Genomic DNA, 25,000 nt, shown 5'->3' with positions numbered 1-25,000 from the left:
GGTTCCCCATTGTAATAGTCTAGTATAACTTCAGTCCCAAATTTTTTCCTTTTTGCAGACTGGCAAATATACCAGTCGTCGTGTGTTGAGTGGAAAAGAAAATTGCGAGCATATCTCATGACGTCGAAGATATGAAATGAACTGTCTCTATCTGAAAGTAAAAGTAAAGATAGACTTTAGCAGCCTCTTAATGTACGCTTTAGTGGTTATCACGTAATTATCATCTCAAGTGCAACCAATGAGCGTAGACAATTTAAATAATCATCTTTGTAATTATAATAAAGTGCTGAGGGATATTTCCAACAATCACTGATCTGTTTATGCGGATACATATATTTAGGCGGCGGTGGTGAATCTGTTCAAGTAAGTCTAGTGAATCATCATTCATTGATTGAAAAGTTCTTCTAACTCCTCACTCAACCTCGTTCCCAGGGCTGTTCTTCCCCGAGAAAAAAACTGGGAACGACTGGGAACGACGTTGACCCTTCACTGTGTTTTCTCCATTTTTTGATATTTTTCATGCGTCTTCTGGAACTGAACGTTTGCACCATAAACGAATTGAACAGAAACGAAATTACAATTTGAAACTCTCTTGACAACTCAAGGACTGTAATGTAATAGATTAAGCAAGTGTTTTCGTCAAAGTTCATAGGGCGATGTTTATGTGGTATTTCACTCTTTGATTGTCTGGGAATTTTCCAAGGTGTGCAAGTTAAAGTAGTTGCTCTTCAGCATACCCCGATTAAAATCGAATTGAAGCGAGCTAACCAACAAATTATTCTGGATGTCGTTCAAAAGAAATGGATGCATGCAACTCACCAAAAACATCACTTCCATCTCGCTTTTGGAGGAGAAAATGAAAATTCTTCTGTCTTAGAAAATACCCAGGGAAGCACACAGACTCAAAGGAAACAGTATGCCATGGTGTGCCTGCTTTTGGAGAAAGGCTAGGGATGCGAGTAATGAACACGTTACACCATTGATCCAAGACAAGTTTACCAATATCCGATCTCCAGCACTGGTTAAGGGTGAAGTTTTCTTGTGCATAAGGTACGTTGTAAGAATGAATGGTATACATCGCATTTGCCACAACTGAAAGAGAAGGAGGAACATAAACGTATTTTATCAACTGACATTTAAGCACCGGTTTTGTTTTGCATTTGTTAAAAAAGGACGGCTGCTACAGTGTCATCAGCTGAAAGAACTGATATAATGAATTCTTCCTCAACAGCTTCCTTCAAGAAAGCACTTAAGTCATTCTTTTTTAACAACTATTCTGAAAATTAAGTATTTTGTTCTTCCTGAGTCAAATTGTTTTCACCCTGTAATTTTACTTTCACAACTGTTTACATATTTCAACACCTTAATTAAATGACTAAGTGTTTGTAATTGTATGCTTCATTACCAACTTGTAAGTTCAAACTGTTTTTAATTTCCGTTCATTACTTTGTATTTCAACACGTTAAATAACTAAATGTTTGTAATAATTGTATTCTCCGTTGCCAACTTGCATGTCAACAATAGATAGATGATTTTACTCGGGGAGGCCTAATTTACATAAGCTTAGTAGTTCCTTTTAGGCCTCCTCGCCACCAATGTAATTCAATAATTATTCTTTCCATCTTCTCTTTTCTGATTGTTCATAATTGTATTTTAATTTCTTCTTTCTGTGGCAAAAAATAAATAAATAAATAAATAAATAAAAATAAAAATAAAGAACACTAATGCTTCAACTTATCACCAGCTGTGGTTCGTCAACAATTTCTGCTTCTTTGGACCTTTCTAATACAAAATCTGATTAGAAATATAGTGCTAAACAATACCAATCAAGGGCATTTACTGACTTACTTATTCTAGCTCCTCCCGCTCTCCAAACTTTTTGCCTTGCCATATCCTGTGCATTCTCCCCTGGTTTTGGTTCATAGGTAAGCTCCGTAATAAATTTACCACGGTAATTAACAACACCTCTTCCAGACGGTGAAGTGTAGCTTTCGCCACCACCCTCACCAGCACCTCCACCTCCACCACCGATATTTGAAGTACCCAGAGAGCTTCCAGTGACTCCGGATTGTCCTCCAACCGTTGCACCACCTCCTGCACCTCCTCCAGCAGCGCCACCTCCAGCGGTACCAGCTGCAGCCCCTGCACTTCCCCCTCCCGAAGTTGAACTTCCAGTCCCACCTGTTAAACCTCCACCGCCAGCCCCAACAGAACTCGCTGCACCTCCTGCCACTACACCTCCTCCTCCACCTCCGCCCCCGCCTCCTCCTCCGCCTCTTCGTGCCCCGCCTGCTCCGGCCCCAGCTCCTCCCCCTCCTCCTCCTCCTAAACTCCCATTGCCAATACCCTGTGAACCGTTTGCAGTTCCTAGTGCTGCTCCTGCACTCGCAGCCCCTGCAGCTGCTGCTGCACTAGCAGCAGTTCTAGCTCCTCCTGTGGCACCAACAGATCCAGTCGCTGCAGATGCTGCCCCAGCAGCAGCTTGACTACTTGATTCCATCCCAGGTCCAGTAACTGAGACAACTTCACCATCTTCAACGTTTATCTTGAATTTGTGTGTACTGTCGCCATGAAGCGTGTTCAGTGCATCCTCTAGTGCTGTTGTCGTCATCTGAATTGCAGCGTTCACCCCTGCAGTTGCTCCTGCCGATGCCCCAGTATGCATCCCCGCCTTCGCTCCTGCTTTGGCTCCTGCCCTGGCACCACTCCTCATAGCAAATCTCTCCCCAAAAGATAACCCAGCCTTCGCCCCAGCTTCTGCTGCTATTTTAAGGAGGAGTGCTTGGTATGTGGCATTTCTTTCTAGAAAGGTTCAATAAATACTTGTTCAGTTCAGTATGAAGAAACATCAAATGAAGAGGCTATCTTAAGAACAGTTCAATCAGCTTGCTACAACTCAAACATGTTCTATTAAATACAAATCTATCCATTTTGGTTTTTGAAGTCGCATCTATGGTCAATTGTTCATGTTCAGTGCAACTGCCTTTCGCTAAAGTAGAAAATTGATCGATTCGTGGCTTACAAGTGAATATTTGACTTTTTTTTGAACGAGAGTTTCACAATGTGAAACCGTTGAGAGCTGTCAACGTGTTTTCAATGTATTCACGGTTTTGCAAGGTGATTTTTCTGTCCCCACTCTTTGAGAATCACTATGTTTAACTCCTAAGTACGCCTGTATTTTCTTAGACAATTAAAGCATAGGTTTTACACCAACTGTATAAGGCCTGTTTGTGGTTACGTTGCTTCTGTGTTTCACGCTTCTTTGCCACAATACCTAATTGACGATTTGGAGCGCGTACAAAAGAGGGCTCTTTCTATCGTAAGTCCCACCTTATCCTGTGCAAATGCTCTAGTTGCCTTAGACCTAGAGACACCAAAAGTTCACCACCAGCGTCTAAGTCAGTCCCCCTTCGATAATATCTTAGAAGACAGGGATCACCGTCTTCATCATTTACTACCTGACTTGCACAGGCCACAGTACACTCTCAGGCATGCCAGGATTTTTGGTGTCTTATCATTTCATATGTATATACGTAATTAAGCCTCTCGCCGCGATGTATATATCAATAAAGTATCTATCTGTCTATCTATCTAAGTGTGAGTTCTAGAATGGAAAGACACTCTTAGAACTGATGCCTACCACCTACCATAGGATTTTCTGAATATGGTCCATAAGAAAGTAGAAGGAATCACGTTGTAAAATTTTCCGTCTGGTGTCTGCAAAGCAACCTCTAAATGGTCGTATTGATGATCGTCTTTCATTATTGACTCCATGTAGTAAAACTTTTTCTTTTCAAGATGAATTGGAAGAGACTTTTGAGTTGAATACCTTAAAAACAGAATGAGAAGGAGTTCCACCAGCTTAATCTGACAATCCACAGAAAATCTGCAGAATACAGAGGTAGGTTACCGGTGGCGGACCGAGAGAATCCAAAAGAAGTTGCCGAAAATATTCCAGTAAGAGTAGCCCCCACCTGAAGCATACGAAAACGAAATATTTTTTGATGCGAATGAAAAATAAGTCTCGTCCAGGGGAATATATCTGCGTTCATCCTGGTCTCCAGCACGGGAATGGAGATGTAAAGCAGTCCAAGTTACACCAATTGCGCATGCGCATATGGTATCACACCTATTAACCGTCGAGTAGTTGATCTTAATTAATTTACAGAGACATAAGTTACCGATGTTCGTATGTGATTGGGTTGCTTCTCGTGTAGAATCTTACCGATCATACTCATATGGCTCACTAGGAAAACCCCCATCAACTTCACAGATCATCGTCTTGCCGGCAGCAGTTTCGTCCTTGCTAAGATACAGCTCGCTTCCGGCGTCTGAAGCTAAAAGAAGGATGTTAAACACCGTCTTGATTTAATTTTAATCATTTATTTACAAGAGGGAAGGCGTGAATACTAGAAATAATTATTTGGGATCATTCGATTGGGAAATCCGGATTTAGATCTTGAAATCTAGATCTTCGGGTTTCCAATCGAACACCAAATCTGAAAACGGATTTTACCTTGGATTTCACTAATTGAAATCCTTCCTGACATGGATTTCCAATTAGTAAAATCCGCGGCGAAAACCGTTTTCAGATTTGGTGTTCGATTGGTAACTCGAAGTTCCAGATTGTAAGATCTAAATCCGGATTTCCCAATCGAACGAACCCAATGTCATCAAACAGAAGAGAATGGTTTCGCTAAGGCATCGGTCGTTCGAAGGGCAAGTCATGACAAAAAAGTTCCACAAAGAAACGCAAGATTTGTGATGTGAATCTAGAGTTTTGCTCCAAAGGAAATTTGGAAACTAGTGTTTCGATGTGCGCAAAGACATTTACATATAGCGGTCTGTCAACGATCTGAGTGCCATTTCATGCAAAAGCACTGTATCCAAAATGGAAGCTACTGATTACAGTTTAGGACATTGCGATTACGACAACTTTACTAAACTAAAGGAGCGCTAACTGGAATAATGGCTCTTCTAATTTGATCTAATTTATTTATTGGTTTAATCGATAAATTAATTAGATTACTAAATTAATTTAATATAATTTAATTATCCTCTTTTAATTTAGTTTTTTCGGAGGGTCAAGTAGGATACAATTCAAAAGCTAATCCATAATTTTTACAACTAAAATATAACAATTGAAGAAGTTATCCTTACACAGATAAAAATAGTGGTCCCCGGTCTGAATGGGAACGAAATAAGTTCTCATACGAGCTCCAAAAAAGTCGGCCCACTTCTGTGGTTGTTCAAAGGTGGGAACACATAAGGACAGACTTGGCAAGGTTGGATATCGTGGATCCGCGAGCAAAAATTTCACACGTTTGTAATCTATTCTGTCCCATCTCTCGAGGTACACGCCGTGCAACACTGAAATAGAACAAGTTAGAGAATCCATTGGTTCGAATAGGCCATTCGAATTCATGTCTTCCTCCTCTTCAAAGCGAGTCTAAGTGCGAAGTTTTTGTGATGGTGATTAGTTCTACTTTAAATATAAATGAAAACTAATTTCCATAAGACAAACTTTGCAGTTAGATTCGCTTTGAAGAGGAGGCAGACATGAACTCGGAGATGGCCTATTCGGTGTCATAAAACCAAAACTGACCAATCACGGAAGACGCAAGTCAATATTCACAGGAACAGAACTGTGCGAAAATATGACACTCCAACCCGAAATGCCGATCCAATTGTGTTGCTTGATTCCCCTCTTAAGGCAGCACAGATTTTTTTCATCAAAATATGGGGATTTAGATTTGCGATGATGAAAACGGCATGACTGCTTGTTAGAAAAACAAACATGGCTTCTTATTCTTTCTTTCTTTCAAGGACTCGCTCGATCGCTGTGCAAAAAATCTTTCATTTATGCTCTCCCCAAACTTCCCTTACTAAAAATGCATGCTGGTAAGATGACTGCTTTGCCTGAGCTCTGTTTACCGGGCAACAAGGACAATGAGCAAGCCATGATTGAACGATAAGGACTATTGGTTAAAAACCCAAAGCCAGTTTATTAAGTGAATAAGTTCAATCAAGTCAATATAATATTTACAAATATATAATCGTTAAAATTTAGCCCAGCAAAGGTGAGGGCAACAACAAACAAAGTAGCATACGGGTAGGGCTGGGCGGGAAAAAGCTACAACTTCACTGTACCAGTGTTCGTGGCAACTGTGCCGCCAAAGCCGTATCACGTGAATAAGGCCGGTGAATACAAAGCGGCCATTGTTAATTAAAGAATGCCGCTGCCCATATGCCACGTGAGTGTTATAATTACGCAACAATAATTGGGCACTATGCTTCAGTAATTACAATAAACATGAACAATGAGAAGTCAGAGGGAGCATAAAAAATCTTACTCGCTAGCAAATATCTCATATACTTGCAACTTTTTGTCTTGTTTCCTTCATGTGGTAAGCACACTACGATCGTGGCTACAGAACGCATGCGCATTCGTAAAATGTGTGGTTTGGTTCGAACCTAGTTAGTCTAACTACTTTCGATACCAATAAGGGAAAAATTAATCGATCCCTAAAGTTGTGACTAACCTAGTGACCTACTCGTAGCTGCACGATTGAAAGGAAACGCTGATATTTATTTCGCAACTTTTTTTTCGATAAACCTGACGTAACCTAACAACTGCCACTTACTGTTACAAGGAGGTCCCTCGCTTCCAAACTTTCTCCTGTGCCTTATCAGCTTATGCTCTTCCTCTGCTGTAAGCAGAAGAAATATTTACTATCATCAGTATTACTATTCATAATAAAGTGACTAGTGCGAGATGACATAAACGTTCTTGGATGATACAGAGTATATGAAATGTTCATGTATTTGAACTGTGGAAATTAAAATACATGAAAGTTGGAGATCATCGTAGTTGAGAAAAAAGCCTCAAAAGGAAAATCCAGGCCCCGTTCAAGACTAAACTAAAGCCCAGAGGCACTACTGACTACAGTACGTACACTATAACCGGTGACCTTTTTCGCTGCAGGCAATAGAGACTAATCTTTCGAAATCCTTTTCTCCTATTGGTCACGTCTCTACCTGAATGCTTCTATTGTATAACGAGTTCCGTTTGAATTTAGACTTTCTACAGTTACCTGACGGTTATCTACGCGGTCGTACTAACAGTCGCGACTTTATCGGTCAATTTTTATTGTCCTAGATTGGACATACTTTGAAAATGGGACATACTGAAACCGAAACATATGGATGACTCCGCGACTAGCTGAATTGCAGAAGAGCCTTTGTCGCTATCAATTCTTTCCTTTAGCGCTATGAGTTCGAAGATGGGGTCAATTAGAACCTCTTTTTACTGGCACGCCTGGGTAAACTGTTTAGACTCTTCAAGAACCGAGGAACCACTCTGGCCCGAAAGTAGTGTCGTTTCTATACAGCAACAAGAAACATCTTACGGCGAAGAATCTGTAGATGAGGACTGGTCGACAATAAATTCTGAAGGCGAGAGCTCAAGCAGCACCAAAAGGAAAAGCAACGACAAATCAAAGTTGAAGGTGACATTTCAACTTCCAACCTGTAAAACATCAGTGAAAGAACGTTTTTCTTTATGTTTGAGGATAGTAGTACTAGTCAATGCGGAAACCGTGTCGTTTAACCCGGCCGAAAAGTCGAAGAATTCTTGTTATAAAAGAAAAAAAAAGAAGATGAATCTGTGCCACTGGCAAAATTCAACACTTACCCGCGTGGTCAAAGGGCAATAAACTATTAGTCGAGAAGTTATTCTCCTTGATTTACTGCAAAAGCGTGGACAGAGCTCTCAAGAACAGGACTTCAGTTCATACAAAAGTCGAATTTGACCATCTTATACAAAGCAAAAAACGGCATAGAAGCAAAACCCAATGGTGCAAGACCGGGTACATGAAAAAGTAACAATACTTAAACCTCCGTTCATCAAAGTGGAAGATCGTTGGAACTTCGAGAAAATTTTGTCCAATTTTTAAGTAATCCGTGAATTGGCTGACCTTAGGGACAAATTGGCTAGATTGCAGAATCCCTAACCCGCTCATTATCTGAACATTTTCCGCGTTGAGTGATCTCTCTTTTGATTTCACTTTTTGGCATGGGTGTTACGAAAAGTAAGACCTAAGACCTAAGACGCCGGGGTCTTAGTTTTCGCAGTAAGACTAGGGTTTTAGTTTTCGTAGTACGAAAACTAAGACCCCTTGTAAACAGACGAAATTACAGGAAACAAACCCGGAAAAGTTACCGCTAGTCAGAGATGTTGGCGCTGGATGTTGTCTACGTGATTTAATTTAGGCCCTGTTTACAAGCAGGTAGGGTAACCCTAGCAGGATGGTCAAAGATAGCCCGGGTTTACAAGCAAAATTGCACAGGTAGGGTTACCCTAGCGCCAGGATAACCCTAGCTGCCTTGGTTAACACGTCGATGAAAAAAAGGAGAAATGTGTGAGTGCTAGGGTAACCCTCTTGCTAGGGTAACCCTAGCACTAGGGTTACCCTCCTTCCTTATAAACAGGGCCTTAAACAGGCACAACGCCATAATACGCTTCCATGTTGTGTGACAGAAAATCGTCGATGATTTCTCATTAGCACCGCAACTGAAGATAGGGTCGTTCGAATAAAGAGAAACTCGGACTGTTAAGTTAACCCTTTGGTTGTACCACTAAAAACACGATGCGCGAATTATTTTGTCATTATACATTTGTTATTCTACTTCCCTTGTAAACAAATCCAGAATTTTAATAGCCGTACGTCAAGCAAGCAATAAATGGATGCATCGCCAATCTCATTATTATGTTTAGGCCTAAAAACCAACCTTAGGCCTAGGGTTAGCCAAATTGAGGGTTAGGGTTACTTTCCAAAAGGTAAAACAATGACCTGCAACGAGTGACCTGTGGACTGTGACCTGTATTTTAGATCCGCCCCAGTTTTACGCCATAGCTTTAGGTTGTTCATGTTAAGTTGCGAGAACCTCACCTCAACATTTTGAGGATAATTTGTTTTTTTCTAATAGTACTGTATTCTTGTTCGGTATTAGAGCTGTCTCATATGTGAAAATTGTCACAAGCCTCTTAAGGTGTTTGTTTTAGAATAAAGTGACGTTTCTTGGAGAGAGATGCTAGTTTCTGACGAACGTCTATTAGGGAGCCAACCTCCATTAAGCGTCCACTAGCCGTTACCCCGAAGTTGGCCACTTTATAGAGACTTCACAGTAGTTTTTAATCGTTATTCGAAAGACCCTATATTTACTTTCCGCGCCAATATTAAAGTAAGCGTCGACGAATGTCACAGGTGTATTTTTTTTCTGTCACACCACATGCAAGCGTGTCATGTTGTGGTCTGTTTAAATTAAACCATGTGGACAGCATCCGGTGGCCAAATCTCTGACTAGCGGTAAGTTTTATCAGGTTTCTTTCTCGCAATTCTCCACTGTTCACAAGGACTCTTAGTTTTCGTACTACGAAAACTACTAGAGACCCTAGTCTTAGCTTTCGTAGTACGAAAACTAAGATCATAGTCTCAGTTTTCGTACTACGAAAGTTAAGACCCGGTCTTAGTTTTCGTACTACCAAAGCTAAGACCCCGGTGTGTTAGATCTTAGTTTTCGTAACACCTGGTTGTTTCAAAGTAAAGGAAACCATTTCAATACGTGTGTCGAGAATTCCGACTCGAGCTACGCTACACATAATGCTGGCAATAGTGTTTGCGTGTTAGTAGTATTTTTTTCCAATTTTTCTTTTATGTGAAGGAACTTATCCTCCATAGGATAATTAATAAACTCAACAGAAATCGGGTTTTTGTCGAAGAAATATTGTCAATATACGCTGAAATTTTTCAAAAATTTACCAGTGGTTTTCTTAACAGTGGTTTTCTTACTGTTTTACAGATATCCAGAGTTGCGATGAATTTACGAAAAACGTCTTTTTGTAATGAAATCGCGTTGATGTAGAAGAAAGAGTCACTGAACAATGATGTCATTAAAAAATATGTTTCTTGTTTGTAAAGCCATCCAGGGTTACAATTAAATTCACGAAAAAATCACTTTACATCTCTTGTTAATAAGTCTACTTATTAATGCTCCGACTTCCAAAACAGAGTGGAGTTTCTGAAGTACTCTCCTATGCAAAGTGGAGTAGGAAGGAGAGAGCGGCAACTTGGCCATTGAAAGATGTACTTGCTAACAAGGCAAACCTGAGCGAAAACTACCTGGCTTAGCATTTCTGGGAAAGAAATTTGAGAGGTTCCAGTAGATGTTGCTGACATTTCCAGAAACCAGGTTTCGCCAGTACGAGAGGTAAGGTAGAGAAAGATGTGTATTATTTGACTTTCCCTTTGTTTTGTCAGAGTTTAACCAATTTTAACAAACAATACAACAATTCCTTCATTAAAATTAGGAAAGTTACAGTTGTATCATTTTTTCATTTTTTGTTTGTTTGCATGTACAACTGTTAGGTGCATGGTGGTGTATAGAGAAGACCACTTTCACATATAGCGGTGGTGGATAATTATGATGGAGTGTTGCCAAGGTAGCATTGTTGTTGTCAACCTAGATGGAAACTACGGGCCTCGACATCTAGGAGAAGTAAACCAGGTTGACGATACCTCCTTTACTGCGTAGAGGCTAAACGGTGTCTGCAAGGCAAAATGGGTGCATTGGCGTCAACATCCACCCCAATACCAAAAGAAATTTTAATATACTTTGATATTGAATTTGATGAAAATGGAACACTGAAAAAACAAGCAGCATAGTATTTAAGAAGAAGATAAAAGGAATTCCAAAAAGGTTAGCTGGAGATCAGATTATGTTATTATTATTCATGTCGTCATATTTCTTAACAACAGAGGATCTCTATAAACCTGCCAGTGATGTGGTAATAAAAGCTAAAGTTAACCAATTTTAACAAACGACACAACAATTCCTTCATTAAAATTAGGAAAGTTACAGTTGTATCATTTTTTCATTATTTTCTTGTTTGCATGTACAACTGTTAGGTGCATGGTGGAGTATAGAGAAGACCACTTTCACATATAGCGGTGGTGGATAATTATGAAGGAGTGTTTCCAGGTAGCATTGTTGTTGTCAACCTAGACTGAAACTACGGGCCTCCCCATCTAGCAGAAGTAAACCAGGTTGACGATACTTCCTTTATTGTGTAGAGGCTAAACGGTGTCTGCAAGGCAAAATGGGTGCATTGGCGTCAACATCCACCCCAATACCAAAGGAAACTTTAATATACTTTGATATTGAATTTGATGAAAATGGAACACTGAAAAAACAAGCAGCACAGCATTTACGAGGAACTAGATAAAAGGAATTCCAAAAAAGTTAGCTGGAGATCAGATTATGTTATTATTATTCATGTCGTCATATTTCTTAACAACAGAGGATCTCTATAAACCTGCCAGTGATGTGGTAATAAAAGCTTAAGTGGCACCGCAACTGAAGATAGTGTCTTTCGAATAACGAGAAACTCGGTTAAGTTAACGCTTTGGTTGTACCACTAAAAACACGATGCACGAATTATTTTGTCATTATACATTTGTTATTCTACTTCCCTTGTAAACAAATTTAGAATTTTAATAGCCGTACGTCAAGCAAGCAATAAATGGATGCATCGCCAATCTCATTATTATGTCTAAGCCTAAAAACCAACCTTAGGCCTAGGGTTAGCCAAATTGAGGGTTAGGGTTACTTTCCAAAAGGTAAAACGATGACCGGCAACGACTGACCTGTGGACTGTGACCTGTATTTTAGGTCTGACCCAGTTTTACGCCATAGTTTTAGATTGTTAGTGCTAAGTTGCGAGAACCTCACCTCAACATTTTGAGGATAATTTGTTTTTTTCTAATAGTACTGTATTCTTGTTCGGTATTAGAGCTGTCTCATATGTGAAAATTGTCACAAGCCTCTAAAGGTGTTTGTTTTAGAATAAAGTGACGTTTCTTGGAGAGAGATGCTAGTTTCTAACGAACCTCTATTAGGGAGCCAACCTCCATTAAGCGTCCACTAGCCGTTACCCCGAAGTTGGCCGCTTTATAGAGACTTCACTGTAGTTTTTAATTGTTATTCGAAGGACCCTATATTTACTTTCCGCGCCAATATTAAAGTAAGCGTCGGCGAATGTCACAGGTGTTTTTTTTTTCTGTCACACCACATGCAAGCGTGTCATGGCGTGGTCTGTTTAAATTAAACCATGTGGACAGCATCCGGTGGCCAAATCTCTGACTAGCGGTAAGTTTTACCACGTTTCTTTCCCGCATTTTCCACTGTTTACAAGGGGTCTTAGTTTTCGTACTACGAAAACTACCTAAGACCCTACTCTCAGTTTTCGTACTACGAAAGTTAAGACCCGGTCTTAGTTTTCGTAGTACGAAAGCTAAGATCCTGGTGTGTTAGGTCTTAGTTTTCGTAACACCTGGTTGTTTCAAAGTAAAGGAAACCATTTCAATACGTGTGTCGAGAATTCTCGAGCTACGCTACACATAATGCTGGCACTAGTGTTTGCGTGTTCGTAGTATTTTTTTCCAATTTTTCTTTTATGTGAAGGAACTTATCCTCCATAGGATAATTAATAAACTCAATAGAAATCGGGTTTTTGTCGAAGAAATATTGTCAATATAAGCTGAAATTTTTCAAAAATGTGCCAGTGGTTTTCTTATTGTTTTACAGACATCCAGAGTTGCGATGAATTCACGAAAAACGTCTTTTTATAATGGAATCGCGTTGATGTAGAAAAAAGAGTCACTGAACCATGATGTCATTAAAAATATGTGCTTTGTTTGTAAAACCATCCAGGGTTACAATTAAATTCACGAAAAAATCACTTTACATCTCTTGTTAATAAGTCTACTTTTTAATGCTCCGACGTCCAAAAAAGGGGGTGGAGTTAGTGAGGTACTCTCCTATGCAAAGTGGAGTAGGAAGGAGAGAGCGGCAACTTGGCCATTGAAAGATGCACTTGCTAACAAGGCAAACCTGAGCGAAAACTACCGAGTCAAGTGACAATGGCCTAGCATTTCTGGGAAAGAAGTCTGAGAGGTTTCCAGAAATCAGGTTACGCCAGTACGAGAGGTAAGGTGTAAAAATATGTATATTATTTGACTTTCCCTTTGTTTTGTCAGAGTTTAACCAATTTTAATAAACAACACAACAATTCCTTCATTAAAATTAGGAAAGTTACAGTTGTATCATTTTTGCATTTTTTTTTGTTTGCATGTACAACTGTTAGATGCATAGTGGAGTATATAGAAGACCACTTTCACATGTAGCGATGGAGGATAATTATAAAGGAGTGTTGTCAGATAGCATTGTTGTTGTCAACCTAGATTGAAACTACCGGTGTCCCCATCTAGCAGAAGTAAACCAGGTTGACGATACCTCCTTTATTGTGTAGAGGCTAAACGGTGTCTGCAAGGCAAAATGGGTGCATTGGCGTCAACATCCACCCCAATACCAAAGGAAACTTTAATATACTTTGGTATTGAATTTGATGAAAATGGAACACTGAAAAAACAAGCAGCACAGCATTTACGAGGAACTAGATAAAAGGAATTCCAAAAAAGTTAGCTGGAGATCAGATTATGTTATTATTATTGTCATATGTCTTACCAACAGAGGAGTTCTATAAACCTGCCAGTGATGTGGCGATGAAAGCTAAAGTTGGATCATTTCATTGAGTTTTGTTCATGGAAATTTCAATGGATCTGTTAGTGCTGTGGTAAAGAGCTGAAGTATGGGATCACATTTTATCCACTTCTGTTCATGGAAATTTCCATAGATCTGCTAGTGATGTGCAAAAAGGTGTAAGTATGGGACGGATCACATTTTATTTAGGTCTACATGTTCATAGAAATTTCTATAGATCTCATACTGATGTTGTAAATAGTTAAAGTATGTTATTATTCAATCCATACCTGTTCATGGAAATTTCTATAGATCGGCAAGCGATGTGGAAAAAGCTAAAGTATGGGATCATTTGTGCGAGGTCTGTTCATGGAAATTTCTATAAATCTGCTAGCGGTGTTGTAAGTAGTTGAAGTACCCAGGGAGTATTTTATCCATACCCGTTCATGGAAATTTCTATAGATGTACTTGTGATGTGGCAGAAAGCTAAAGTATGGGATCATTTCAACGAGATCCGCTGTTCATTGAAATATCCATAGATCTGCCAGTGATGTGGTAAAGCGTCAAAGTAAGCCATCATATTTTATCCAGGGCTGTTCATGGAAATTTCTGCAGATCTGCTAGCGATGTTGTAAAAAGTAAAAGTATGGGATTATTTCATCCATGTCTGTTCATGGAAATTTCTATAGATTTACTTGTGATGTGGTAAAAAGTTAAGGTGTGGGACTGATCATTTCATCCGGCGAGATCTGTTCATGGAAATTTCCATAGATAATAATAATAATAATAATAATAATAATAATAATAATAATAATAATAATAATAATAATAACTTTATTATACACAGAATTCAAAAAGTTGCCACTTATTTACATTGAAGCTGTGTACTAAATAGTTATAAAAACAAATAAATAAATAAATTCAATAATTCGATAAGCATAAAGCTAAAATATATACAACTAAAATCAAGCACAATCATTTCTCAAACCAATAGTTTGAAGTTAAACTCCTCATCGAATCAGAATTCTTCACATGAGATCTGCCAGTGATGTGGTAAAAGGTCAAAGTAAGGCATCATATTTTATCCAAGGCTGTTCATGGAAATTTCTGCAGATCTGCTAGCGATGTTGTAAATAGTAAAAGTATGGGATTATTTCATCCATGTCTGTTCATAGAAATTTCTATAGATTTACTTGTGATGTGGTAAAAAGTTAAAGTATGGGATCATTTCATCGAGATCTGTCCATGGAAATTTCCATAGATCTACAAATCATCTACTTGTGATGTGTATGGGAGCACATTTTATCCAGGCCTGTTCATGGAAATGTCTACAAATCTGTTGCTGGATTGCTAAAAAAGCTAAAGCATGGGATAACTTTATCTAGGTCTGTCAAAGAAACTTTCCAGTTCACCGTCATTTGTGTTCGTAACTTAAGGCTTGTGTTGAGAAGTTCTTTTAGATAATGACTTGTTTGTACTCGTGATCTTTCAACTGATAGCCGAACTCCATGAAGCACGTGTTTTTTATCTATTGAATAAAGTTTTCCTTATCCCATAGTGTCCGGTACCTTAATCAAAAATTGAGAGTAAGATCTTTATATCATCCAACGTTCTTGACATTAGCAAGTTAAAAAAACCTATCTTAGATTACTTGGCTGACCAAAATTGACTCACTTCAGAAAATGCCAACTTAAAAAATTATGTGTTTATTGGTCCGTTTAAAAAGAAAAAGAACCTACCCGCATCAACACCAGCCTACGGGCCTGTTATGTACTTGAACTTGTATTTGATTTATTTAAGTGTCACTAAAGTAATTGGGGACTCTGTACAAAGTCAAATCAAATCAAATCAACAGCATATGATCTCGTAGGGTGGTTTTTGAGGAGAGGGGAAAATTACCGGAGTACCCGTAGAAAAACCCTCTCGGAGCAGAGTAGAGAACCAACAAACGTAACCCACATGTGACACCGGGTTACAACTGCTCCATTAATGCTACAATGATTTGACCAGTCGTCCTCAAAAACAATTTCGTATGTGGCAAATTTACTTCTATTTGCTAGTTAAAAGCTAATGTGACAAATATATTTGTACCATAAAAACTGACCACTATTTCTCGTGTACACTAGCCAAAAAAAAAACCGCACAGAAAAATGGTCAGATAAAAATATTGCTCGTGTAAACCGCAGAAAGTTGACGCGTATTTTTTTGCTGAACTACCAAATGGTTTTTTCATCATTGTACTATTTTTTCTTTTATTGTCACTCGTTCTCGAGGAACTCAACCATCAGAAGTTGATCTGTTGTAAAACCTGTCAAGTACATGGCATCAGTCTGGCAAAATGAGTGTAGCATCAGAATTTGGCCCAGGAACAATGCCAGCAGAAAAGGAAACAACGTTTCTGGACGCATTACTTTATACGTAGGTATACAAAGGAATAGAAAAGTTCGTCTTTGAAATGATAGACATCTTACATCACGAGGTAGATTCCGCTAGTATGACATTGTAAAACCGCACAAACTTACCTGCAGAATTTGTCGATTTTGTGTTTGTTTGTTTATATCCTTTAAAAAATGATACCAAAACAAAAAAATAAAGGAAAAGAACGGCTTGTCGACGCTGCATGACAAAAAGTGGCCAGGAACTAACATTAAAAAGAATTGACTTTTTCTCGATTCATATCTTCCTCGATTGCCAAATCGAACTCCCACCTGTCACGGTGAGATCGTTTAAAAGGTCAAGTATGTCGCAATAATATATTTATTGTCTCAAAACTTTACCTGATTTTCCTACTTTTCAACCATAATAAAGTGGTTCCGAAAGTTCGTAATATAACGGGTTGACAGAGTTTTCTTCAGCCAAATTGGGAACTCAGATGTCATGAGTAATAAAGAAATATAATTCTACATCACTTTAACCATTATTGGTCAACCTTGAGGATCACCGATGCTTGCAATAAATCCTGACATAACAAGAAAACCAAGCAAACAAACAGGAAGTAAAAACATGATTGAAGCTAAGAATTTATTTAAGCGTCTTTTATTAAGTTGACAATTATTTAAGAACCAGAATTATTCATTATTCCATTGCATCTAAGATCCTCTCTGACCGATTCCTAACAGATCCGGTCTCGTCGCTAAAATTATGAAAACATCGATTTCATTCCCATTAAAGATTCCTAAATTTATTTAAATTTGTTTTGTAACAGGTGAGACTCATTCGAGCGTTTGACAAACAAGGGCAGGTGCTTCTGGGCCCGGTTGTTCAAAAGCCGATTAACGCTAATCCCAGATTAAAAATCAACCAAGGAGTTTATTTCTCAACAAATGCTGTTCAACGCTGATATTCAGCAGAACTTTACATTAGAAGAAGTCAATCTTGAAAAACAAGAATAAGCAAAATTAACTTTCACCAAAAAGTTGAAAACATGAAACAAAAGTTTACGTTAATCCTGGATTAAGTTAATCGGCTTTCCAACAACCGGGCCCTGGGGTGAACAATGGCGAGCTTTATGTGGGAGTACGATGCCTTGGCCAGGCATTGACTCTGGAGGCATTCTCGTCCCAGATCCCTCCGTTAAAGAAACGGAAGGCTCTGGAGACGAGAATGGTTTGGAGGTCGGATTTTTGCCAGTGCGCGTGCTCATACGGAAACTTGGTACTCGTTCTGAAAACTCGTATTCCTGCAATCAGGCTTTATTTTAGTTTCGCGTGGTACATACTGTGGAGTTGGCGAAATGAGCAAATTTTTCTCCGGAATTTCTTCCGCCCACTTTTTTTTTTATTGATTCACGTCCTTCATCCGGAGACGAGTACAACATCGCCGGCTGTTCCTTCTGGTTCGCTTAGTGTTGAGGACGAGATACACGAGAGTTACTTGACTAACATTGTACATAAATTAGAGGTTGGCTCAGTGAAAGATCTCAGGGTGGCTCACATGAATGTATGTAGTTTGCAGAACAAGATAGAAGAATTGAGATGTTTGCAGCGGTTGTGCAGGTTTGAGATTCTTGCTATAACAGAAACGCAGCTCGACGAATCGATCTCAGGTGACGCGGTGGATATAAAAGGTCGTAAAGGAGGTGGATCTATATTGTTAGTATTACGCAGATTATTTGCAAGAGACGCATCGACAAGATTTGTTTGCTAAAGGTATTGAAGCGATCTGGTTACAAATGAAATTCCCTAGCAAGTCAGTCTTATTTTCAGTTATGTACAGGCCGCCTACTGTTTCATGATTTTTAGTTTGCGTTTGCTCAGATGTCCACTCGAAATGGCTTGTTTGAAATCCTCACACATTATATTGCTGGGTGATTTCCAACTGCAATCTTCGTATAACATATTCCAATTGTCAGAGTAAAATATTAGCATACAAGAAAAAAAAGCTATGCCTTACTAATATTCTTTATATAAAGAGTACTAACGAGGAGTGTTTTACCAGGATACAAGGCTCATAGACGTGACGTTTTATCGGTATTTTGATAGGCTGTTAGGCTCATGACTTATTAATGAGATTTGAAAACTAGATTTATGAAGGACTCCCTTGCTCATAGAGGTGCGATCTTGTGAAACAATGTCAGTTTAAATGAACATGGAGTCTCACATAGAAGCCAAATGACCTCTGCCAGCGATTGAAAACAAAAGCTTATTTTAGAGATATAAAATTCAACGTTGTTTCAGCTTCAGCTGTCCGGTATCGATGTGATGATTTAATTTTATATCTGACTGTTTTACTTTTTGTACTGTACATATTTGATGTTAGCTGTTTAAATTATTTTCATTTTACATTTTATAGTTAATTGACTTTCCTTAATTTACACACGACCCCACAAACTTGCTGCAACAAGTTGCAAAAATAGTGGAGACACTTCACCTTCTTGGGGCGTTATTTATTAATTTACTTATTATCTCTCACACTGCAGCCCCCCATCCTTATCAGTGTTGCTAGCAAGACAAAAAATTGTTGCAAACTTAAACAGTCAACATTGAAAGGGGGAGAGGAAGTGGGAAAGGTTTAAATTCTAGATACGGCGGGTATTGGAAGGTAGAAAAAGTATTTTTTTAATGAAAGTGTCTCAACAATTTTGCAACTTGTAGCTTTAATCATTATCATGTCAAAATAAAAGTCTTCTTCTTCTTGTAGGTTTGGCATTTAAATTTGTAATTGAGATAACCTTGCATTTTGCTATTGGACGGTTAGGCAATAGATTTTTAAAGAAAAAAAGAGAAATGCAGTAATTCTTTTCACGTGGTTGCCCATGGAGGTTTCGATCTAGGATTGCGCGCAGTGAAGTCATGATACTTAATTTTTGGATGGACGATGGAGTATTCGATTAGAGCAAAGATTCCCTCACTTCATTTGAACAACTTGGATGAAGTCTTTCTTTGGATAGAATATTAGCGCTTAATTGAGCTGTTTATTTAAGCAATTCGGTTGCTAAAAAGTTTCAATCGTCTTTTGCGTTATTGTTAAGTACGGCAAACCCACAGTATGATCCAAAAGTGTGGAATTGCCGCATCGTCTCTTTCGTATCATTTTTCTTGCGTCTTATCTTAGGAACTTTCTTTCCGGCTTGTTCGTGTTTCTCTTCGGCATGACCGACTGCATGACAAAATACATTGTTCTTTTCTTGTATTCCGCTTTAAACTCAGATATGCACATTTTCTTGCGCAGATGCAATCTCTTTTTCGGGTTTTGTAAATCTTATCCTTGTCAATGTATTCGTCAATGCTTCTATTACAGCAACGTATCGGACACGACGGCTGACACTGTCCAGGATCAATACAGCTGCTTGGGCAAACTAAAAACGAAAAGCACACAAAACTTTCTGAAATACCCTTCCGTTTGGAAAGAAATTGTAGTTTTACGAAGATTTCAGTGATTTTAAGAGTTTTGGGAATTCAGGTATACAAAATGGCGTCCACACTATGATCATGACGTCATCATCCCCAATCATTTTAGTGACTTCAAAAGAAACTTCGTCTTCATAGGACTTCAGAAGAAATATTGGATACCCTAGCAGCCCCATAATTCTCTAACGATACCTCAATGCACTTGAAGCTCAGGCGTGTGATGCCATTACCTTAAATTTATTTTCCTTTCATTATTATTTTCAAAATTCGTAAGTTACCGTTAACAGGAACAGGCGTGTTCCGATCATGGAAATGGTAATGAAAGTGAACGGTTCCATTATCTGCAAAATTAAATGAAATAAGCTAATTCTCCATTGCTCTCCAGTCAAAACTTATTCATAAAAAGCATCAATGAAAACAAATTCGTGCACTGCTCTGTTTTGGTGTTAACTGAATTTCCCTGTCTACAGACAAAACCTCAGGCTAAGAGCTCTCACAGGAGTCCCGTTTTCCCCTTAAGCCTTAATTGTTTAATATTTTTTCCACCGTATGCAATTTAACTAAATTTCCAGTCTTCCTACTACGCCATACGACCGAGGTGTGAGAGACATGGTTCCTATACCTCGTTTGACGTCATTCTTTCCTTTAAGGCCTGGCCAAGCGCTCGCAACATTTCAACGTAACATCTTGCGACATTGTTTCATGATGTTGCGACTTGTGTTGAACTGGCTGGCCAAACGCACGCAACATTTTCAACATTTTCAACGCAACATGTCGATGAAACACTTGTATAAGATCTTTGGCTTGAATTTCTAAAAGCTCATTAACAATACCCAGGGTACAGTGCAAAACAGTTTCTACTTGTGATTAAATCTAAATAAACAGTGTTAATTTCTTCTACTCAAGATACATTTTTCTGTCGTTGTTGATTTTTGTATTCTTTATAACCCTCCGCGTTTCTTTGTTATAAACAAGAAAATTTTAAACAAGCTACATTCTTTCATCGGCTAAAGTTTTAATTCTTACCGCTTGGGGAAGACGAGGTCGAGGCTTCAGTTTTAGGAGGAGATGGAGAAACCAAAGGAGCCTGAGTTGATGGGCCTTTAGGAGCTGGTGGAGACACTGTAGCAGGGGCTGTAGGTAAAAAGGGAGGAGGGACTGCTTTGGGGAGAACAGGCGATATCTGAGTCGTGTTCGCAGGAAGGAGGCCTGTGAACCGAAACCAATTGGTCAAACTTTAACACTGTAGTATCAAACCATAATTTATGAAGGATTTAATCCAAGACGGAAATCCTTTTTTGAATACACTGGCAAAAGACTGACTTCAGTGATTTAGCCGAAGCATCCATGAGTCTAGGGTCAAAACATGACTTGTTTTGACTTACCGAGGTTTGGTTTACCAATCCTTGACATAACTGTTGGAACAGTGACACAAATTCACCTTCATTTTCACACATCCTCACTTAGGAAAGAATTTACACTCCCCTTCCCCTCAGTCAATGTTCCTGAGTATTGTCATCTGTTCTACAGTACATTTCCGACCAAGATAAATGAAAATTGAGTTTGGGGGGAGGAGAAAAGGCGGCTTTCATTAAGCGGGAACATTTGGATCAGTTATTAGATGACCAAAAATTAATCTTTGTCTCAAACAAAACAAAACAAGCAAGGTGACACACGATAACACCAAACCGGTATGGCCAACACATCACGCATGCGCACAACCATTTCACCTGCTCTTTTGTCTTTGTCTCAACTTCGGTGCTGCGTCGGTGGGGAGTGAAACACGAAAAAGGAACGTGGCTTGCACGCGCGACTTGCACGCGCTTTTTCCCGCCCTTAGTTACAAGGAATTGCTACGAATTCGGATTGGTTGATTGCGCTGTTTGCACTTGCTGCGATTGGTCGAAGTTATTACTTTGGTATTTGTTTTATGAGACTCAATTGAAAGCCGCTCTAAAGGTAAATCAACCTTCATGCACAAGAAAGATTTGCGAGCTGACGTTTTGAGCGGTCGCCGGCCTTCGTCAGAGGGAGTTGCAAAAAGGACCTAAGTTCCTAACAGCCAAACACCCAACGCGATCCTAACTAAAAAATTTAGAATTTCTTGCTTCAACAGCAACGTCTCAAGTTAAATTTATCGTAGGATTTGCTTGCTATCGGCATTATAGAAAAGACATCCCCGAAAGAGCACCGAAACGGCCTCGTCTCCTTGTTGCTTTGTGACTCGAAGTCCTTCCTCTAGCTGGAAAGATATACTTATTAGCTTCTACAGAATTTTAAAAAAAGTAAAATTTGAATTTTTTATTTGAGTATTTTGTGTGGCCAACTTTTCCAATAGTTTTTTTCTTACTAAAACACACAAGTTGTAAATAGATCACCTGGTTTTGCTGTCACTATGACGTCCATAGACACCGCGCAATCAGAAACCAGTGGCTCTGAAATGCTTGGACTCCCATTCAGTAGAAGTAGGCGTTTTCCTTCTGGGTCTTTGGCAAAGAATGTCACGTAACTATGCAAATCTGGTCTGTCTGTGATGAGCTGAAGCTTGAAGGCAGATCGGGTAACAAAATATCCCTCGTGTTTCAGGGAAGAATATAGTGTAAAAGGTGAACCAAACTTGTTGGTGAAGTTCACGGTTACACACTTTTCTAGATTAGAAAAGAAATGTAAATATTGAAGTGGGTGTCATCGACGAAAGTTAGAAGTGATCCTCGCATTCAACTGAACAATTTAAACAATTGTCTCTTATAGACCTGAAAGTTCAAATGCCTTCAACGGGATTTGACCCCATGACCTCTGCGATGCTGGTGCAATGCTCTACCTGCCGTCTGCGTTTCAAAAACGCGCGTGCTTAAGTTCCCTAATATCGGAAAAAACCTCAAACGAGAGCGCGCACATCACATGTAATCACACTAACTTTGTTTTGAACTTACTTCTTGGTGAAGAACCGATCGAGACCTCCGGTGTGGAAGGAATTGCAACTGCGGCTTGTGTAGTTGCCTCTTTTGTTCCCACCGGACACATTGGTATACAGGAAGGTAGCACGACAGGTGAAGCTGGTGTTTTCTCGATTAAATGTGGTGGATGAGGAAGCGGTTGCCCGTTGATTCCAGGGGCTTCTACTGGTCCCAGGGAATATTTGCAATTCTGATACTTGTGTTTCCAGAATGGGTTTAGGATAAAGGTACAACGATCGAGGACGTCTGGCTCACCGTTGTAGAAATCGAGAATAAGTTTAGTCCCGTAGTCTTTCCGATCCTCTGATTGGCAAATGTACCAGTCTTGGTGCCATGAGTTAAAGAGCAAATTTCTTGCAAATTTCATGACCGAGAAAATTTGAAACGAGCTGTCTCTATCTGTAAAATAAAAATAAAAGTTCTTAAGAGTGAAAGGAGGTTAAAATTTAAATTAGAATCACTATTCTCTTTCGTCTACAACCCGCAGTTCTATAATGCACCTATATTTCAATCATCCAGTCCTTCACGGGAACATTTGAGCCCAGAAAATTGACCCGGAGGCTGTTCCCAGCTGAGTGGCTTCATATTTCAGTTAGTAGAGCATTGCATCGCCATCGCAGATGTCAAAGGTTGGAATCAGGTTGAGGCCACCTTAATTTTTCAGGTGTCAATATAAGAGACAATTGCTTCAATTGTCCAGCTGATTGCGAGCATCACTGAAGTTCTCTCTTTCCTAAATACCTCTCTTGACACGTGTTTGAATTTCCCAGATCATCTATGACTTCTAAAGTATTAAGTATCCCAAATTAAAGCTAATTCCGATAAAGAGGTTTTGGTCGTTCATCGCGATGAAGTGCACTTATATTGAAGTATTATCGACAGTACTTAAATATTATCTGAAAGCTGTCTCTCTGACCCTGTCATGGAATCAAAAGTCTCGTAGAGGGTTAATGGTTCTCCGAGAAGTTGCTGGGTTAAAAAAAAATTAAATAAATAAAAGAAGTTTTGAACTTTTGGCGAAATAGTGGGGCGATGATTGTGGAAACGTACCGAAAATATCACTCCCGTCTCGCTTTTGGAGCAGAAAATGGTAGTTCTTCTGTCTCATAAAATGCCCAGGGAAGCAAGCAGATTCAAAAGACACACTGTTTCCTCCGAGGTCTAAGTTTGCATACAGACTAGGAATACGGGCCACGAAAACATTGCACCATTGATCCAAGACGAATTTGCCATTTATTGACCTCCAGCACTGGTTAAGCGAGAAATCTTCTTGTGGGAAAGGAATGTTGAAAGAGTGAAAGGTGTACAGTCCGTTTGCCACGACTAGAAGAAACAGAAAAAAACAGGATCAGTATTCTGAAATGCGCTGAAAATAGTTTTGGTTAAGTAAAACTAGATTCTGACAAAAAAAAAAAATTCTTATTTAGTGATGTAACAATTCGCTTTTAAGATTTCTCATAAAAATTCTTTGACTTAGGCCATTTTAGTTTCAATAGGAATAAAACGCAAACAGCGGTTACAAACATTTGTTTGAAATGCATAACTTTTATAAACTTAACGTTTCGTATGTTACAACATATATCACCAGAAGTGATTATAAATTTTAAATTCAAAAATACAACTGTACGGACTGGGAACTAACGAAATTGATTGACATAAAACGACAAGAATATCCTAATAACAAAGTTAAAGTTTCTCACTGCCAACGTTTTCATTTAAGGCATGCTTAAGATCACGGATCAACAGAGATTCTTTAATTTTGCAATGCATGTCTGATCGACCAGTTGCTAATATTTCGCAATGATCCCAATTCTATGGTTGGTTAAGAAAACATGATCAGCAATTGCAGATTCGTGACAATTTGTAGTTAGAGCTTTTAAAATGTTCTGTTTTTCTGTCACGTAATCGGCGTTTCATTTTCCCTGTGTAGAAATCATTGCAATCCCAGCAGTTTGCTCTGTACACTACTTTTGACCTAAAGGAAGGAGCTAGTTTATCTTTGTAAGGGAAAAAAGACTTGATCCTTCGGGTGTTCCGAAAAACTATTGTGACTTTGAAAATACCATAGAATTTGCTTATACAAGACCTCAGCTGTTTTGTGAGGTAGAACGATAAGAACTTCTTTTTTCGTAACTGTTTGTACAGGATCTTTTGGCTTATTTTGATGTTTCTCAATGACATCATTTATATGATATTTAACAGTTCCCATAGGGTAGCCATTAATTAACAAAATCCTCTTGAGGTCATCTAGGGCAGACTGTAACAATCGGGGTGACGAACAAATTCTAATGCAGCGATAAGCCAAAGTGCGGACTAGGTTTATTTTGTATTTATGTCAATCAATTTCGTTAGTTCCCAGTCCGTACAGTTATATTTTTATTTTTTATCTTAACTGAATAATAATCACTTCTGATGATGTATGTTGTAACATACGAAACGTTAAGTTTATAAAAGTTATGCATTTCAAGCAAATGTTTGTAACCGCTGATGCGTTTTTATTCCTATTGAAACTAAAATGGCCCACGTCAGAGAATTTTTATGAGACCATCCATGAGCGGTATGGCCATGACACGCTGAAAACGGTACGAAGATATG

General features: G+C 38.9%; 1 protein-coding gene and 1 pseudogene across 1 annotated transcript in view; both read right to left on the bottom strand.

Annotated features, from left to right (window-relative positions):
• The window catches only part of LOC138037493 (uncharacterized), a 21,966-nt gene extending 5,742 nt beyond the window's left edge, over positions 1–16,224 (bottom strand). The window contains exons 1-8 of the mRNA XM_068883410.1: positions 16,122–16,224; positions 6,645–6,710; positions 5,161–5,370; positions 4,226–4,337; positions 3,648–3,829; positions 1,849–2,802; positions 820–1,092; positions 1–151 (exon numbers count right to left, since the gene is read on the bottom strand). The exon at positions 1–151 is cut by the window's left edge and continues 287 nt beyond it. Of these exons, the coding sequence (XP_068739511.1) occupies positions 1–151; positions 820–1,092; positions 1,849–2,802; positions 3,648–3,829; positions 4,226–4,337; positions 5,161–5,370; positions 6,645–6,710; positions 16,122–16,221 (2,048 nt within the window). The 5' untranslated portion in view covers positions 16,222–16,224. The remainder of the gene's footprint in view (positions 152–819; positions 1,093–1,848; positions 2,803–3,647; positions 3,830–4,225; positions 4,338–5,160; positions 5,371–6,644; positions 6,711–16,121) is intronic.
• A 389-nt stretch (positions 16,225–16,613) lies between these two features.
• Positions 16,614–25,000, bottom strand: part of LOC138037492 (uncharacterized) — a 15,760-nt pseudogene continuing 7,373 nt past the window's right edge.

This window comes from Montipora capricornis, chromosome 2 (assembly GCF_036669925.1).
Source record: "Montipora capricornis isolate CH-2021 chromosome 2, ASM3666992v2, whole genome shotgun sequence".
Taxonomy (NCBI): Eukaryota; Metazoa; Cnidaria; class Anthozoa; order Scleractinia; family Acroporidae; genus Montipora; species Montipora capricornis.
This window is presented reverse-complemented; position numbering and strand designations above follow the sequence as displayed.